Source organism: Ochotona princeps, chromosome 2, assembly GCF_030435755.1.
Source record: "Ochotona princeps isolate mOchPri1 chromosome 2, mOchPri1.hap1, whole genome shotgun sequence".
Classification (NCBI taxonomy): domain Eukaryota; kingdom Metazoa; phylum Chordata; class Mammalia; order Lagomorpha; family Ochotonidae; genus Ochotona; species Ochotona princeps.
Window position 1 is genome coordinate 30,720,640 of NC_080833.1, and position 17,524 is coordinate 30,738,163.

Here is a 17,524-nt window from a genome sequence, read left to right on the forward strand (position 1 = left end):
ATCTTTTTCTATCCAGTAGTAATTCTTAAAACTTCTGTGTTCTGCCTTGTAACTTGTACATTCCAGTTACAACTCTTTACATTCCATTGCTTTAATATATAGACTATCCCATTATCTATCTATCTATTTATTTATTTATTTAATTACATTGTATTATGTGACACAGTTTCATAGGTACTGGGATACCCCCCACCCCTCTCCACACCCTCCCCCCATGGTGGATTCCTCCACCTTGTTACATACCCACAGTTCAAGCTCAGTTGAGATTCCCTCATTGCAAGCATATACCAAACATAGAGTCCAGCATCTTACTGTCCGGCCTAGTTCAACGGCTTCTTAGGGAGACCCTTCCAATATACCATCAGCAAAAATTTACATCATTATGGAATTAGTTGACATAGTAATGAGTAACCAGTATGTTAAAAATAAATGCGAGTTCTTAACCACATTCTGTGACCACCTCATTGACATTTCAATTTTAGTTTATACACAACTTATAATATAACATACATAGCATTACATGTTTTACATAACCCATTATCTTTTTTCTTGTCTCTCATCTTCCTTATTTATTGACTTTCCTCCTTACTCTGCTTTTTTGTAGTCTGTCTTCTTTATCTCAGCCTGGCATGCAGCCTTATTTCCTTTGCTGTTCTTTAATTGTATTTATTTAGCTACCAATGTCCTGCTTATCTCCAATATCCATTAGTTCCTTTTCTGTGCTGTGTCATCAATTTTTCCCTCTCTCGGAACCTCCCCATAGTAGTAAATACTGTTATTTCCTTCATCTTTAATGGAACCTGCTTCCTTTTCCAGTTGCTTCTCTGCTTTTCTTATATCATCAGTATTGTTTCTTAGTTTTACGAATGTATTTTTTTTTTTTTTTTAAAGATTTATTCATTTTATTACAGCCAGATATACACAGAGGAGGAGAGACAGAGAGGAAGATCTTCCGTCCGATGATCCACTCCCCAAGTGAGCCGCAACGGGCCGATGCGCGCCGATCCGAAGCCGGGAACCTGGAACCTCTTCCGGGTCTCCCACGCGGGTGCAGTGTCCCAAGGCATTGGGCCGTCCTCAACTGCTTTCCCAGGCCACAAGCAGGGAGCTGGATGGGAAGTGGAGCTGCCGGGATTAGAACCGGCGCCCATATGGGATCCCGGGGCTTTCAAGGCGAGGACTTTAGCCGCTAGGCCACGCCGCCGGGCCCTACGAATGTATTATTTTTAAATTTATTTATTTATTTATTTGAAAAGTGGGGGAGAGGAAAAGAGACAGACTGCTGGTTCACTACCCAAGTACTCCAGGAGTCAGAGCCAGGAACTCAGTCCAGGTTTCCTGTTTGAGTGCCGAGGACCCAAGTATGTAGGCCATCGCCTGCCACCTATCATCTCCAAGGTGTAGCAGCAGAAAGTTGGAAATAGGAAAATTTGGAATGTGACTTGGGACAGTCAGATATGAGATATAGCATTCCATGTGGTTACTGTTCCAAATGCCCCCTTTGCATCCTGCCAGATTTACTATTAGATATTTTTCCCACAAAGACATTGTAAAATGACATTTGCCCCTGCCACCCCACTAGATGATTAAAGTCCTATGCTGAGTTTCCAGTTTTCACTTGGGTTAGTTTACTAGTCTAATTTCTTAGTTCTGTCTCCTTGATCAAGTTTTTCACTTTGTTTCTATGGTCTGCTTCGCTGATAGTTCCTTTCTGTTTCTGGTTTGTTTTCTGATGAATAAATACTGCAGTATTCAGTGACTCTGTCATTGGGTCACCTCTTACTTCTTTTTAAAATACTTATTTTATTGGGGCCCGGCGTGGTGGTCTGTCGGCTAAAGTACTCACCATGAATGTGCTGGGATCCCATATGGGTGCCGGTTCTAATCCCGGCAGCTCCGCTTTCCATCCAGCCCCCTGCTTGTGGCCTGGGAAAGCGGTCGAGGATGGCCCAAAGGCTTGGGACCCTGCACCCCAGGGGGAGACCTGGAGGAAGTTCCTGGCTCCTGGCTTCAGCTCTGGCCATTGTGGTCACTTGGGGAGTGAATCATCGGACGGAAGATCTTCCTCTCTGTCTCTCCTCCTCTCTGTATATCTGACTTTGCAATAAAAATAAATGAATCTTTAAAAAAATATATATGTATGTTATTTGAAAGAGTGACAGAGACCAACAGGTCTTCCATCAGCTGGTTCACACTCCAAATGACAACAGCATCTGAGCCTGGGTTAGGTGGAACTCGGGAGCCTGGACTCCATCCAGGTCTCCCATGTTATTGGATACAAAGCTAAGCACTGGGCCGTCTTCTGCTCCTTTCCTAAGTGCAGCAGTGGGAGCTGGGTTAGAAAAGGAGCAACCGGGCCTGAACCGGTCCTGTTAGTAGTACAGGGTGTGACATTGTAGTTGATGGCTTAACTTGCTCGCACTGGGGTCTGGATTACCTCTTTTTCTATCTACAGTGATCTTACCTTGTCTTGTAGCTTTTAATACAAACTATGGTCCAAATATCAAATGTTTTCTATAGCCTACTGCTCTCCTCCTGACTTCAGATTGATAGCCACTGCCTAATCAGTGTCTCTGCTTATACGACTAAATAACGTGATATAATTAACATGCCTACCAATATGCTCTGATATTTCTGATATTAGAACTTAGGTTTTACGAGGTTTCTTTTAAATAGTCAGTTGCCTTCCAGCCTTGTTCTCTCTGTTGGAGGTGGGAGGGAGTCAGGAATAATCAGCTACAACTTGTATCTTTGGTCTTGCTATATTCTGTTGTGTTTTACTGTGCTAGCTGCTTCATGTGCTTTGTTGTCTTTAATCCTCACGGCCATGCTACAATGCCTTATTCTATGACTGACTAAATCATAGGTTGATGCTTGAGTTAGTAGTTTCTTTGGATGTCTTAACACCCTGTTCAAAGTGAGTTGATACAGCTCCCCTTTTTGAGAAACTTCAGTTAAAATCTTTGTTGTGATTGTCTAAAGATTTACAGAGAGAGATCTTCCCTTCGTTGGTTCACTCCCTAAATGGCTGCATCAGTCTGAGTTGAGCTGATCTGAAGCCAGGGGCCAGGAGCTTCTTCTGGGTCTCCCACTCGGGAGTAGGGGCCCCCACTCGGGAGTAGGGTCTCAGGGCTTTGGGCGGTCCTCTACTGCCCTCCCAGGCCACAAGCAGGGAGCTGGATGGGATGTGGAGCAGCCAGATCATGAGCTTGCACTCATATCGGATCCTGGTGCATGCAAAGCAAGGACTTTAGCCGCGCCAGGCCCTCTGCTTTGCTTTTACACATGGCAGTCTTACCCTCACATATCTCATTTAAATGCTCCCAATCAATGGCACTGGCAACCTTCTGTTACAAGCATCTGTTTCTTCCTCAGTTGTGATTCGTAGTTAGAGTAGATTTGATTCACAGGAGGGTTTTTCTTGTTTTATTTGCTTAGGATAAGAAACAGTCACATTTATCATTGGGAGAGGTGAGAGTAGGATTTGGAATTCTGAAACTTCTGGATGGCTGTTTATACTCGATTGGATTGCCTGGAGTACATAGCCAAAGTATGTTTTTCACAAAATACCTAGAGAAATGAAAACAACGATCAGAATGCAGTTGGCCATAAGCAGTTAGCTCAATTCTTTTACCCATAAAATTAACAAAAAAATAGTCACTACCTCACAAGATAGCTGGTGAAGCGTCAAACACAGTTCCAGGCATATAATAGACACTACAAATATGGGCTTTGATGTAAGAATTCTTTTGGCCTAGGATACAGAACTGGCGGGAGCAGTCAGTTTGATCAAATGTGAGATTGGTGCTCTGCCACTGACTAGAATGGCAAAGTGAAGGGATAGGGTGTACATGGAGAGATAATCAGATTTATTTTATATGTAATCTTGTTTGGTTTATTAATAACAAGTTAAAAAATTTAAGCTAATTATGAAGTCAAAGTCGAGGCTGGAGTGCAAGTCATCTGGCTCTTGGGCCAGCCTAGCCCTTTTCCCACTGTACTTATTTCCATTGGTAGGCACTGGTGAACCATGTTCTGGCTTGAAACATCCTGGTATTCATTCCACTGATTGTGTTATACATATAGAAGGTATGATTGAAAACATTTTTATCATTGTAACAGAATAATTTGCTAAATACATCAGTGCAAAATGCACCAGTTTTTTTTCTTTGCATTTTAAATTTATTTTTATTTGAAAAAGCTACATAGATAAAGAAAGAAGTAAAAAGAGAGAGAGATCTTCCATACACTGGTTCATTCCCCAAATGATCCCGGTGGCCAGAGTCTGATCTGAAGCCAGGAGCCAGGAGCTTCCTCCAGGTCTCCCACTTAGATGCAGAGAACCAAGAACTTGGACTGTCATCTCTTTTCCCAGTCATAAGCAGGGAGCTGGGTGGGAAGTGGTGCAGCCAGAACACAAACTGGTGTCAATATGGGATGCCAGTGCCACAGGCGGAGATTTAATATACTAGACCGCAGCACAAGCCTCTCACTACACAACTATTTTAAAGGAACATTGATACTATCATAATTCATTTGTCTCTGATCTAATGATGGTTTCTTTTGCACATGATAGCAGAATTTCACATACATATTTATTGTCTACTCCAGCTTAGGTCTGGAGCAGAGTAACTTGAGCAACACCTGGGAGAAGTACTTTGTATGTTGGCACCTGTGGGTATCCCATTAGTGGGCATGTGTAATATGACACCTCTACTGGGGAAGATGTAGTCAGACACATATAATTAAGGTCAATTGACTAGATCATCTGAAAGCCAAAATTCAGAACCTGATGTTTAAGGAGTGAGTACTTTCAGAAATACAGTAGGTCTGAAAGGTGTTTCATAGAATCCTGGGGTTTAAGGTTATAACATTTCATTAGTACAGAATTAAGTGAGATATTGTTTAATGAAGTTTACAAATTTGGCAAAGGCCTTGTGTTCCAAGTGAATATTTATTAGAAAGGGAAAATTTTTGCAGAAACACATTTTCTGCATTAAAAAGTCATAGCATAACACATGTAGTTTTATACATGAAGCATTTCTTTATTTTAAAGAGCCAAAATATCTGTTGTCAGAGTTCTTGTCACAGTTTGTAAGATGGAGATTCAATTTAATCATGATTATTTAGGAACTACAATGTGCTGATAGACACAGTTCTCTTGATGGATAAAGGAACAAACAGGGTCTAACTTGCTCCCCAGTCTTACCCTTCTGGGAATTGACACAGTCACTAGTGGCAAATACATTTCAACAGGACCCAAAGGGATTTGAGTGTGGAAGTAGAGGAAAAAGTAAACAAGAGGATAGAAATTCCAAGTACAGCTTAAATAAGAAATATTGAGATGAATCTTGGAAAAAGAATAACTACAAAGTATATAATTAAAATTGGAATCTTGTTTTTAAAGTTTTACTTGTTTGAACTGTTACACAAAGAGAGGGAGAGAGAGATCTTGGATCTTTAGTTTCATTCCCCAGATGGCTGCAGCTGCCAGGTCTAGTTCAAATTCAGGAACCAGGAGCTTCCTCCAGGTCTCCCACATGGGTGACAGAGGCCTAAACACTTGGGCCATCTTTTGCTGCTTTTCTAGGTGTCAACAGGGAGATGGATCTGGTAGTAGAGCAGGTGGAAAACAAATTCACACCCTTATGGGATTTTAGTGTCACAAGCGGCACCTAACCCAGTAAGTCAATGCCAGCCCTCACAGTTAATATTTTCTACTTTAAGGTAAACTTTTTTTTTTTTAATTGTAAAAACGTCTACAGCGAGAGAGACAGAGAAGGATCTTCATCCACTGCATCACTTCCCAAAAGGCCACAATGATCAGAGCTAAGTTGATCCTAAGCCAGGAATCAGGAACCTTCTCCAGGTTTCCCAGGCCACAAGCAGGTAGCTGAATGGGAAGCGGAGCAGCCAGGTCATGGGCCTGCGCTCATTGGGGATCTTGGCCCTTGCAAGGAGAGAATTAGCCAGTTGAGCCATCACAGCCAGTCTTCCAGGTCCAAGCCTTGTCATTGGCTAAGACTCATAACCCTAGCCTCTTAGTTAATGGAACTATCAGTGATTCAGCAAGTTAGGACAATTCGTGAGTCACGTTCCTTACCTTTGGTTATTTATTTTACTTTCTGCATATTTAGCGGTGCATTACAGAAGATGTTTGTTATGTTTTTAAGAGCCTTGACTTGGAGGTTTTCGGGTGATTTTTACCAAGTACAGCTCCTTGTTTTTATTTCTCATTATATCCCAGACAGGAAACTATGGCAGCATTACATCTGGAAGTCATTGAGGTGATATGTCTTCACTTTAGCCATTTTAAGTATCCATCAATAGCACCTGCATACCTTTATCCTAAATTTTTTAATATTAGTAAATTCAGATGCCATTGGTGGCTTGTTTTTAAGCATGATTTATACTTCATTATCCTTAAGTTTGTCAGACTTGTGCTATGCAAGGGATTTTGAGAAGGGACAACTGTGAGGAAAGTACTGAGAATCTAAAAGTCTTTTAAAGTCATAAGAGGATATAGAATGAATGATCCTGAATGTTATTTCAGTTTTAAGTTCTTGGCTAGTTCTATTTACTGTTCAGGCCTTTCAGTTCACTAAATGTTATCATAAAATCAGCAATCAACATATTGCTTGCCTTCCATAAATACACAAGTGGGAGAATAAAAAAGTGTGTAGGTTTTCTTCTTATTAAATCATGATGTGTTATCAAACCGAGTTTTGTAACATCTTGGTGCAAACACTGGCTAGAAATATGGACTCTGCAACCAGAACATCTGAGGAAATCTCTTAACCTGTCTGTGCTGTGGATTTTGTTTGCCATGAAGATGCCAATAGTGTATGCAATGAGTACATAACCAACTTGTGGCATAGTGCCAAGAAAATCTGAATAAGTGTCCGAAATAGTTACTATCATTATTAATACATAACACAGGGGATAAGAAGAGTATATAATCAGCGTGATGCTACCTTTTATTAAAATGTATGTTATTTTCAGTAGTTATTGAACCCATTATGTTTAGTAGGTGTGCATTAACATAATACTCTTAAGAAAATTTACCCTACTATTTAGATGGGTTTTTGTTGAATTGTTACATCTTTCTTTTTGGGGAGGGTCATTTTTTAAATTTTATATCATGAACATTTTTATAATTAGGAAAAATCTGATAGGGATCCACATAGTGATCCTTCACCTGTGGTGCTAATGTCCAATTTGGGAACCAGTTTAAGTCCTTCACTTAAACTGTTCCCTTCTGATCCAGCTCCCTGCCAATGGTCTGGGAACACAGCAGAGGCTGGCTTAAGTCCTTGGGCTCCTGTACACTCATAGGAGACCTAGAGAAGCTCCTGGCTCCCAGCTCAGAGCAGCTCAGCTCTGGCCATTTGGCAATGAACCAGCAGATAGAAGATCTCTCTCTCTCAGTAACTCTGACTTTTAAGTAAAAATAGTAAATCAATTTTTTTTCTTTTGAAGAAATCTTAATGGAGTTAAACTAGTCACTGGTTTCAGTTGATCTGTTTTGCGTATAAATCCAAATGAAAACAATAACATTCTTTAATTTCCTTTTAAAACTACATAGATAAAGGCTAAATACTTCATTCTCCCATTACCGTTAATGTGTAAGGTACCTTTGTGGAAATCAGTGAGGAGTACCATACTTCATGTTTCCCTTTTTGTGTGGTTTCCTTTGAGAGGCTTTTGCTTTATGGAGTAGAAGTGCCAAACGTAAGGTTTAGCAGGAAGCCTAAATTTCAGTCTGTATAAATTTTCAGGTAATTATTTCTGTAACATGTAAAACTGTCCAACTCTTACTTGATGTGACTTCCAGATAGTGTGTTCTGTCCTAAGGCTCTGATGTTGTTTAATTTTGCCTTCAGAAACTATTGAATTTATCTGGACAATAAGATGCTGAACTCTATGCTTGCAATGAAAGAATCTTGACTGAATTTGAACTGAAATACTGTACCAAGGTGGAGGAATCCACCACGGAGGGGTATGGAAAGGGGTTGTTGTGGGAATCCCAGAGCCAATGAAAGAGTGTCACATAATGCAATGTAATTAAGAAAAAAAAAATTTGCCTTCAGTTCTCTGAGTGCCAGCCAAATGGTATCATTCTTCACAGTTACATCAGACAGTCACGCTATTCATCTAGATTCTCGTAGCCCCCAGAGAGCAATTTTCTTCCAAGTCTATTTACTTCCATTTGTATTATTACTACTCTTTTTAGTTCCCATCTCATTTATTTTTCTTGCCACTCATTTTGTAACCACTTAGGTTTTTATCTTGTTATCTTTCACAGCAGCAAATATTTATCGATGTTCCATCATTTGCCTGGCACTATTGTAGGCTCTGAAGATAAAGTGATTAAATAATTTCCCTTTGTGGAATGCTTGTCTTACACAAAACAGGTGGTAAACAAATATTGTGTTTTGGTACATGTATTTACAGGCTTGTCTCAAGGTATAAAGTGTAAATACTTAGGACAGAGATCATGTTTGAGGACAGAAAATGAATTTGGTTTCAACCCACTAAAAGGAATTTCCTAGCTAGTCCTTGTAACTCTGAAAACTCATCAGTTACTTTCACTCTATTTTAAATGGGAGGTTTGGATGTTTATGTGTGTGTGTATTTTGTTTTTGACATGGAAGTAATTTTTAGTTATTTAATTTTTTTAAGATTTTTTTTATTGGCAAGTCAGATTTACAGAGAGAAGGAGAGACAAATCTTCCATCCACTGGTTCACTCCCTAAGTGGACACAATGGCTGGAGCTGGAAGGTGAGGACTTTAGGCACTAGGCTACCATGCCAGGCCCTTATTTTCATTTCTGTGTCTTATCTGTTTTTCTTCAATATTCAAAAAGGAACAGGTGTTTACAGCCTTATGCCAAAATCCTCTTGGCTAAACAAATGTTACCTAAGTATCTTCTTGTGAAGATCCTGAAGCAGACACTTAAACGAGTGTGTATTGTAGCGTAGCAACCTTCTTTTTTTTTTTTTTTTTTTTTGTAGCGTAGCAACTTAACATCACTGCTTGGAGTGTGGAGTGTCTGCAGCTCACTTGGGAGATCAGATTTGAGTGTCAGCCACTCTTTTTTTTTTTTTTAAGATTTATTTATTTTATTACAAAGTCAGATATACAAAGAGGAGGAGAGACAGAGAGGAAGATCTTCCGTCTGACAAATCACTCCCCAAGTGAGCCGCAACAGGCCGGTGCGCGCCGATCCGAAGCTGGGAACCTGGAACCTCTTCCGGGTCTCCCACACGAGTGCAGGGTCCCAATGCATTGGGCCGTCCTCGACTGCTTTCCCAGGCCACAAGCAGGGAGCTGGATGGGAAGTGGAGCTGCCGGGATTAGAACCGGCGCCCATATGGGATCCCGGGGCTTTCAAGGTGAGGACTTTAGCCGCTAGGCCACGGTGCCGGGCCCTCTTTTTTTTTTTTTTTTAAAAGATAGATTTATTTATTTTTATTGGAAAGGCAGATGTACAGAGAGGAGGAGAGACATAGAGGAAGATCTTCCATCCAATGGTTCACTCCCCAAGTGACTGCAACAGCCAGAGCTATGCTGATCCAAAGCCAGGAGCCCGGAGCTCCTCTAGGTCCCCCACGCAGGTGCAGGGTCCCAAGGCTTTGTGCTGTCTTCGACAGGTTCTTCAACAACTCCTTCAACTTACTGCTCCTAAAGTACTGTTGGATTATCCTTAGACTTAATGAAATACTGTCTTCATCTCTGGAATATCTTTCTTATTCACTCTTGCCTTTTCCATGGCTTATTCCTTTTTTTTTTTTTTTAAGGCATAGAATGTGGGACACAGAGTTTCTATCCTCTGATTCACTCTTCGCATGCCCTCAACAGTATGAACGGGCCGGATCAAAGCTAGGAGACCACAGTTCAGTTTGAGTCTACACCAAGGTGGCAGGGACTTGGGTGATTCAGCCATCACTGACTGCCTTTCAGGATGCACCTGAGCAAGATGCAGGGCTAGAGCTGGGGCTCACACCTAGGCAGCAAATCATGTGCTGCACGTAGGCTCTTCTTGATTTGTACAGTAGAAAAATAATACTATTTACTGAAGACTTTGAGGATTAGGCCTGAATAAGTCGGAGACACACAAACTGGTATCGAACCGATCACTTTGTTCCTGTCCCCCTAAAGGTTCTTGTCCATTTTATAATGCACAATACAAAGTTACCTTCCTCCCAGAGTGTAAGGCTCCAGCGTTGTTTAGAAGTGCAGAGTGTCATCTGAGTCACAAGGCAGACTACCTTTGCTGTGAACCTCTGTAAAATGAAAAATAAATTATGGAGCTGGGGTTGTGATGCCTGCTTTGCCCAAGACCTAATTGCTCCCCTGCAGCTCTCTGCTAACGTACCTGGGAAAGCAATTGCAAATGGCCCACACGTCTCGGCCTTTACACCCAAATGGGAGAACTAAAAGAAGCTTCAGGCTCTTGGCTTTTGCCTGGACAGTTACAGAGTATACATTTCATTCCAAAAGGAGAAGAGAGGAAAATAGAAAAGATTAATTAGGTCCAAGACTAAGAAACATCAGAGCAAACTTGAAATACTGAAGTTCCATATCAGACATTTTGAGCGCACTGGGTCTGTGACTAGGCTCCAACAATTAGATCAGCGTGAATCCTCCTTCTTTGTAGTTCACAGCCCATGGTTTAGTTCTCACAAGTTGGAGACTCTGTGGCATCTATGGAGCATTGTCCTACTATGGGCACTGCAGCAATCTGATCCCACATTTTCTCTTAGGGATTGCCCTACTGGAGGCTTTTTGTAGGGAGTCTGTCCCTGTAACTGATCTTTTGTTAGAGTTTTCCAAACAATCAAGACTCCCTTTAGAAATGTACTTTCATCCCTTATACTATTAAAAAAACAAAACAAAACAAAACACCTTAGGGCCTGGCGCAATAGCATAGTGGTTAAACTCCTCGCCTTGAGCGCCTGGGATCCCATATGGTCGCCCGTTGTAATCCCAGTGGCCCTACTTCCCATCCAGCTGCCTGCTTCTGGCCTGGGAAAGCAGTCGAGGACAGCCCAAAGCCTTGGGACCCTGCACCCGGAAGAGTTCCTGGCTCTTGGCTTCAGATTGGCTCAGCTCCTCCCATTGCATTCTCCTTGGGAGTGAACCATCAGATGGAAGATCTTCTCTGTCCTCCTCTCCGTACATCTGCCTTTCCAATAAAAATAAATAAATCTTTTAAAAAAAAGCTTTAAAAATTCCTGGGAAATTCAGGTTTTGGGGGGCTCTTTTTCTAAACATAAGAACTTAAAACAGATTTAGATCTCAATCTTCATTTTGATTTGGTAATAAAAATATGAAGAACAGTCTATTTCCAAACTCTGTCAGCATTATAATTGCCAGTTATATCCAATTAATGGGGCATCAAATATCCAAAACAGTGATAATCTCATGGCAATTGAGGTATTTCTCATGGAAATCAAATAAACACATCAACTCCTATGGTACCATCCAGTCCCAAGATGCAACTGACAGTCTAATTTTAGTCATATTCTCAAGTAGAGCTAGAAAGATTCATTTCAACAATCAGCTTAAGTGCCTTTTTATAAGGCCCTGTTACTGGATCCCTACTAATTACTCTCAAGTTTGTCCTTTGTAGCATTTATCAAAACTGCAGCTTACTTGTGAATTGAAGGAGGGTATTTGATGCAGGTGTTAATGTTACGTTGCCCCTTGGAACATTCACATTGTGTTGGGGAATGTGTATGTACTAATTATAGCTTCTTGTTAATGCACACCCTGGTAGACAAGCAGGTGATGGTTGAAGTGATTGAATTACTGGTACTCAGGTGTAAGACTGGGATGGAGTTGCATATTGGTAGCTTTTACCTGATTAAGCCCAGGCTGTCACAGCTGTTTGGTGAGTGAATCAATAGATGGGAGATCTATTTTTCTTTCTGAAATAGAAATGGTCCGGGCAGAGTAGCCTAGTGGCTAAAGTCTTTGCCTTGCACGCATCAGGATCCCATTTGGGCACCAGTTCTAATCCCTTTTCCCATCCAGCTCCCTATTTGTGGCCTAGGAAAACAGTCGAGTATGGCCCACAACCCTGGGAACTTGCACCTGCATGGAAGACACAGAAGAGGCTCCTGGCTTCTGGCTTCAGATTGGCTCCGCTCTGGGCGTTGTGGCTGGTTCTGGAGTGAATCAGCAGAAGGAAGATCTTCCTCTCTGCCTCTGCTCTTCTCTGTATATTTGACTTTCCAATAAAAATAAATGGATCTTTTTTTTTTTTTACTGCTAAAATACTTAAAAATTGTTTGAAAAATTGTAAGGTGAGCACCTTTTTAGCGTCTGTCTTTCCTGCTAGAATTTAGCATCCTTGAAGTCTAAGACTTGGTGTGTATAACTTGTTCAAAACCCTGTTTATGCTTGTCTGGCACATAGACGTCTTTGCAATCAGGTGCTGGTGAATGTAATAAAGGAATCAAATTTAAACAGGTTTAAGAGATATTTACAAAGGAAACTTTATACATTTCTGTTTTCTAAACTTCTATTTATTTCTTTTTGAGATTTCCTTTTTGTTGGGGAGTCAGATTTACAGAGAGGAGACCAGGAGAGACAGGAAGATTTTTCCCTTCGCTGATTCACTCCCCAAGTGACCGCAACTAGAGGAGCTGAGCCAGTCTGAAGCCAGGAGCTAGGAACATCTTCTGGGTCTTCCACGTGTGTGCAGAGTCCCAAGGCTTTGTGCTGTCCTCGACCATTTTCCCATGCTACAAGCAGGGAGTTGTATGGGAAGCAGGGCTGCTGGGACACAAACTGGTGCCCATATGGGATCCTGACACATGCAAGGCTAGGACTTTAGCTGCTAGGCTACTGCGTCAGACTCTGTTTTCTAACTTTTTTTGTTGATTACATTGCATTATGTGACACTGTCTCATAGGCTGTTTTCTAAACTCTTAAAAGATGATACAATGACATTAGAAGCAGTACACTGCTGTGATTAGTAGCAATTGTGGTTTTTTTGTAATTATTTTGATAATGTTTACATAGCTGATTAGGGCGCAAAGGGTCAAGGGCTACAGGAAAGCAAGACCATTGTTTCCTGATTATTTATTTTTTTTCTGTATCTGGGGTAAGGGGAGAGATTAAGGGAGAAGCCCCACCCAGCCTCCCACCCATTCTAAGTCCCCAATGTGGGGCATGCTCTAAGGGTCTTGCTCAGGTGATTTCGATAGTTCAGCAGGTCTGAAATGTTGCCAGTCTCTCCATTCCAAGCACAATGAAATCTCTCCAAAATTCTCATTTATTTTACTCATTAGCTCATTTGAAAGGCAAAACAGCAGAGATGGACGGAACGAGAGGAAGAAAAAAGTATTCTGTCTGCCAGTTTACTAATCAAACACCTCCAGTAATCAGGGCTGTACACGGCTGAATCAGGAGCTCAGAATTCCACATTTGGATTTCTCATGTGGGTGGTAGGAACCCAACTACCTGTGTCATTACTTGCTGCCTCCTGGGGTAGACATTAGTAGAAAACTGGGTTGGAAATGGAGCAGGGCAAAACCCAAGCACCCTCAAGTGGGATGTAGGTACCTCAGCAGTATCTTAAATCTGACCCTGCACTGACTGGCACACGCAAGAGTCAAATCTGAAGTCACCCCAGGCCAGATTTATTGGTGAACTCTCCAGTTCATCTGGCTGGACTCATACCAAAGGCACAGCGAAAATCACACCATATGTGATCCTACCTGTGAGTGCATTTATTGGGTCTGGACCTCATCATATGCTGATGCCCATGCGGTGGACAGTATGCCTAGATACACATGATAGAGGACATGGAATGACTCATCAGAAGATTGAAGCAGAACAGATGGAAAAGTTATCTTGGCCAAGTTGTGCAGCAAATTACGGGGTCTATGGACGCCCTAAGGTGGACTTGGTCAGCCAATAGACTTTAGAAAGATTTTCTCAATCCTGGTGCAACAAAGCTGATGACATCTCAGAATTACCAAAACCAGTCAGATAAAATCTCTGAAACACTCTTCCCCACATCAGGGTCTCTGATGTGTTATCAGAGGACTTACCCCTACCTCTTCTGCCCCTGTAGACAAAGGAGAAAAAATATGGAAACATTTGTCCCACTCACCTTCCTCCATACTTCGACCCTTCCCACCCTAATCAGAGGCCCCCACATGAGTGTTCACCCCCCTCAACAATTTAAGCAATATCAAAATTTTTTTAAAAAGCAGTTTCTGAATTGCTATCTTTAGGAAATAGCTTAAACAGAAAAAAAAGATCGTGATGTAGTGAAAAAAGCTTGAGTGTATTCATGATTTGACACATTTATGTGATAGCATATTCATTTGTATTTTTCGAATGTAACATAAGTATTTTTGTCTGTATTAAGGCGCTGTATATGGTATCTGTTCATCTACATCTGATATTGTATGAATTCTTTATTTCAGAAGCCAGCCATTATTCTTTAGTGGAAAATTACATACATCTAATGTTTCCCTAATAATTGTCAAAGATAGAAAATGATTCATGATAGAACTTATTACATGTGTTTAGCCAAATTTATCGGCAAGTCACTTTTTTCTTTTTCATACTTAGTTTTTGGTTTTTGGTTTTGCTTTGTTTTTGATAGATTGCAAAGGTCGACTGCAAGGAAGTACTAGACATCATATGTAATTTGGAGTCTGAGGGTCAAGATAACACAGCATTTGTTCTTTGTACAACTTACCTTACCCAGCAACTCCAGACTGCAAGTGTGTATTGTTCTTGGTAAGTTTGATTACTTTAGTTTAATGTTTTACTCCCTTTGTTGGTACATATTACAGTGTTTAGCATCTATGTAAAGCATTGTTTTGTTTTGAATTTAAAATCTAACCAGATGAAATGATGATGAGAAAAATCAGGTCCCGGTGCGATACTCTCGCACTGGTTAAAATCCTCACCTTGTACACGCCAGGATTCCATATTGGCGCCAGTTCTAATCCCTGCAGCCCCACTTCCCATCCGGCTCCCTGCCTGTGGCCTTCAAAAGCAGTTGAAGACGACCAAAAAACTTGGGACCCTGCACCCATGTGGGAGACCCAGGGGAGGCTCTGGGCTTCTGGCTTCAGTTTGGCTTAGCTCTGGCTGATGATGCTGCTTGGGGAGTGAATCAGTGGACACAAGATCTTTGCTCTCTCTCTCTTCTTCTATGTATATGTGACTTTCAAATAAAAAAAAGATCTTTTCAAATAAAAAAAAAGATGTTAACAGTTTGGTTTAATCTGGTCAGACGGTAATTGGTTCCTCTTGATTTTCACACAGATGACTGTCTTGCCTCTAATGTATGTCTCCTACCTTGAAGATAGAATTGTGTATTGTGAAACAAACTGATGTTAAGATTGTTTTCATTTATTGTTATCTTCTTAAATGAGTTGGCTCTGACAGTTTTTAATGTGTTTAGGCCAGTAAAGCAAACCTGATACATGAGAAACCTCAAAAATAGAAGTAAAAGTCTCTGTCATTACATATCTAGTTATAATGGGTAATGCTATAGGAGGTCAGAGAAAAAGGGCTTACTGTACCCAGGTATTTAAAGTACAATATCACAGGGATCGGAGATTTCTGGAGATTTTGCAGAGTCCAGGCGAAAAATGGTAGTGCTGACGTTGAAACACAGGGCTTTTAGTTCAGTTTGCCTAAGTTGTATCTACCTTGAGAAAAAATGTAGACGTAAAGGAACTTGAATATATTTCGCCTAATCAATGTGATATTTTGTTGGAAAACTGAAACAGAAATGAGTGTAAGCAAAAAGTTAGGAGCTAGAAGCTTTTTCTGGGTCTCCCATGTTGGTGCAGAGCCGTCCTCCACTGCTTCTCTGGGCCATTAGCAAATAACTGGATTGGAAGTGGAGCAGTTAGGAGTAGAACTGGCATCCCTATGGTAAAGGATTAGCCTGAAACACCACCTTGCCAGCCTCAAAAATGAAATGTGCTTTCTACTAAAAATGCATGTTCTGATTTACAAATTTGCATGCAATTTTGATCTGTTTGAGCCATAGGCAGTCCCACATTTTTCATTTCTCCTTCACATTTTATTTCCTTCTTAGGATTTATTTTTGTTTATTTGGAAGGCAGAACTAGAGAGAGATCTTCCATTTGCTTGTTCACTCCCCAGATGGCCAGCACTGTACCAGACCAAAGCCAAGAAGCAGGAGCTTGTTCTGGGTCTCCCATGTGGATTCAGGGGCCCAAGGACATGAGCCATCCTCTACTTTTCTTTTTTTCCAGGCACATTAGTAGAGAGCTGGATAGGAAGTGGAGAAACCCATGTGGGATGCCTGCATCACAGGCAGTGGCCTTACCCACTTCACCACAATACTGTCCCTGGTTGTCTCCAAGTTTTAAAACTGTCATAAAGACTGAAGAAAAGATTTTCACCAGGGATGTATGTGACCCAGAGAGCTGTAAGTTTATTTTGGTTGGCAATTTCAGCGTTCCAGTATGCAGATTCAAATGGATGGTTTAGGTAACATTTTGGCATTCTCCCATGAATGCCCTGATTGTCCTATTTCTAGGTACATTTATATGTTTGGGTAGTAATAAGTCGTTGATTTCACAGGATGCAAGTACAAAATGTATTACAAAATTCCATTTGTGATTATACTTACGAGGGGGAAGATATCTTTAGACTTCATTGGGAATAAATTAAACATATTGTTCTGATTTATTTTAAAAATTGAAACACCTTAAGTTCTCAGCTATCTTTTGTACCATGTTAGCAAAGTGGTGTTTCAGCTTTATTTTCTGAATTTTAGCTAGTTAACATCACTTAAAATTTATTAGATTTTATTAGCTTTGAAATTTTTGTTGTCTTCAGATAGATTTCATATGCTTTTATTTTTGAGAAGTGCTTTAATTCTGAGCATATATAGTTCTTGATTTTCCTTGTTCTTTAGAATATGCAGTATTTTTATTGGAAAAGCATGTTTATAGAGAAAGATGCTCCATCTGCATGTTCACTCCCCAAATGGCAGCAACAGCCAGCCAGAGCCAAGCCAATCCAAATCCAGGAGCCAAGAACCTTCTCTGGAGTACAGGGTCCCAAGGCTTTGGGAGATCTTGTACTGCTTCCCCAGACAGCAAGGAGCTAGATGGGAAGTGAAGCAGCTGGCACACGATCCAGCACCCTAATGGGATGCTGGTGCTTGCAGGCAGAGGATTAGCTGTTGAGCCATCTATGTCATCCCCTAGAAAGTTGCATTTAAGATGTGGAAATCTGATTAAAGTCATCCCACCTTGCCTGACTAGTGACTATTTTTAAAGCTGACCCATGTTAATTTTCATATCTTGTGGTTTGGAAGGCAGTACAAATGAAATAAACACAATAATGTGAAGGATTGAGGCTGGGGAGGTTGGTTTGGCTCATTTGAACGAAAGAGCAAGAGAGAAATCTTCCATATTCTGTTTCACTCTTCAGATAATGCAATGTAAAGACCTGGAGAAGGCCAAGGCCAGGAGCCATGGGTTTCTTCTGATTCTCCCATTT

At 40.9% G+C, this 17,524-nt stretch overlaps 1 protein-coding gene across 1 annotated transcript in view; it reads left to right on the forward strand.

Moving 5' to 3' along the window:
• The window catches only part of RLF (RLF zinc finger), a 71,190-nt gene that overhangs the window by 42,668 nt on the left and 10,998 nt on the right, over positions 1 to 17,524 (forward strand). Inside the window, exon 6 of the mRNA XM_004591536.2 lies at positions 14,631 to 14,767. Within this exon, the coding sequence (XP_004591593.2) occupies positions 14,631 to 14,767 (137 nt within the window). The remainder of the gene's footprint in view (positions 1 to 14,630; positions 14,768 to 17,524) is intronic.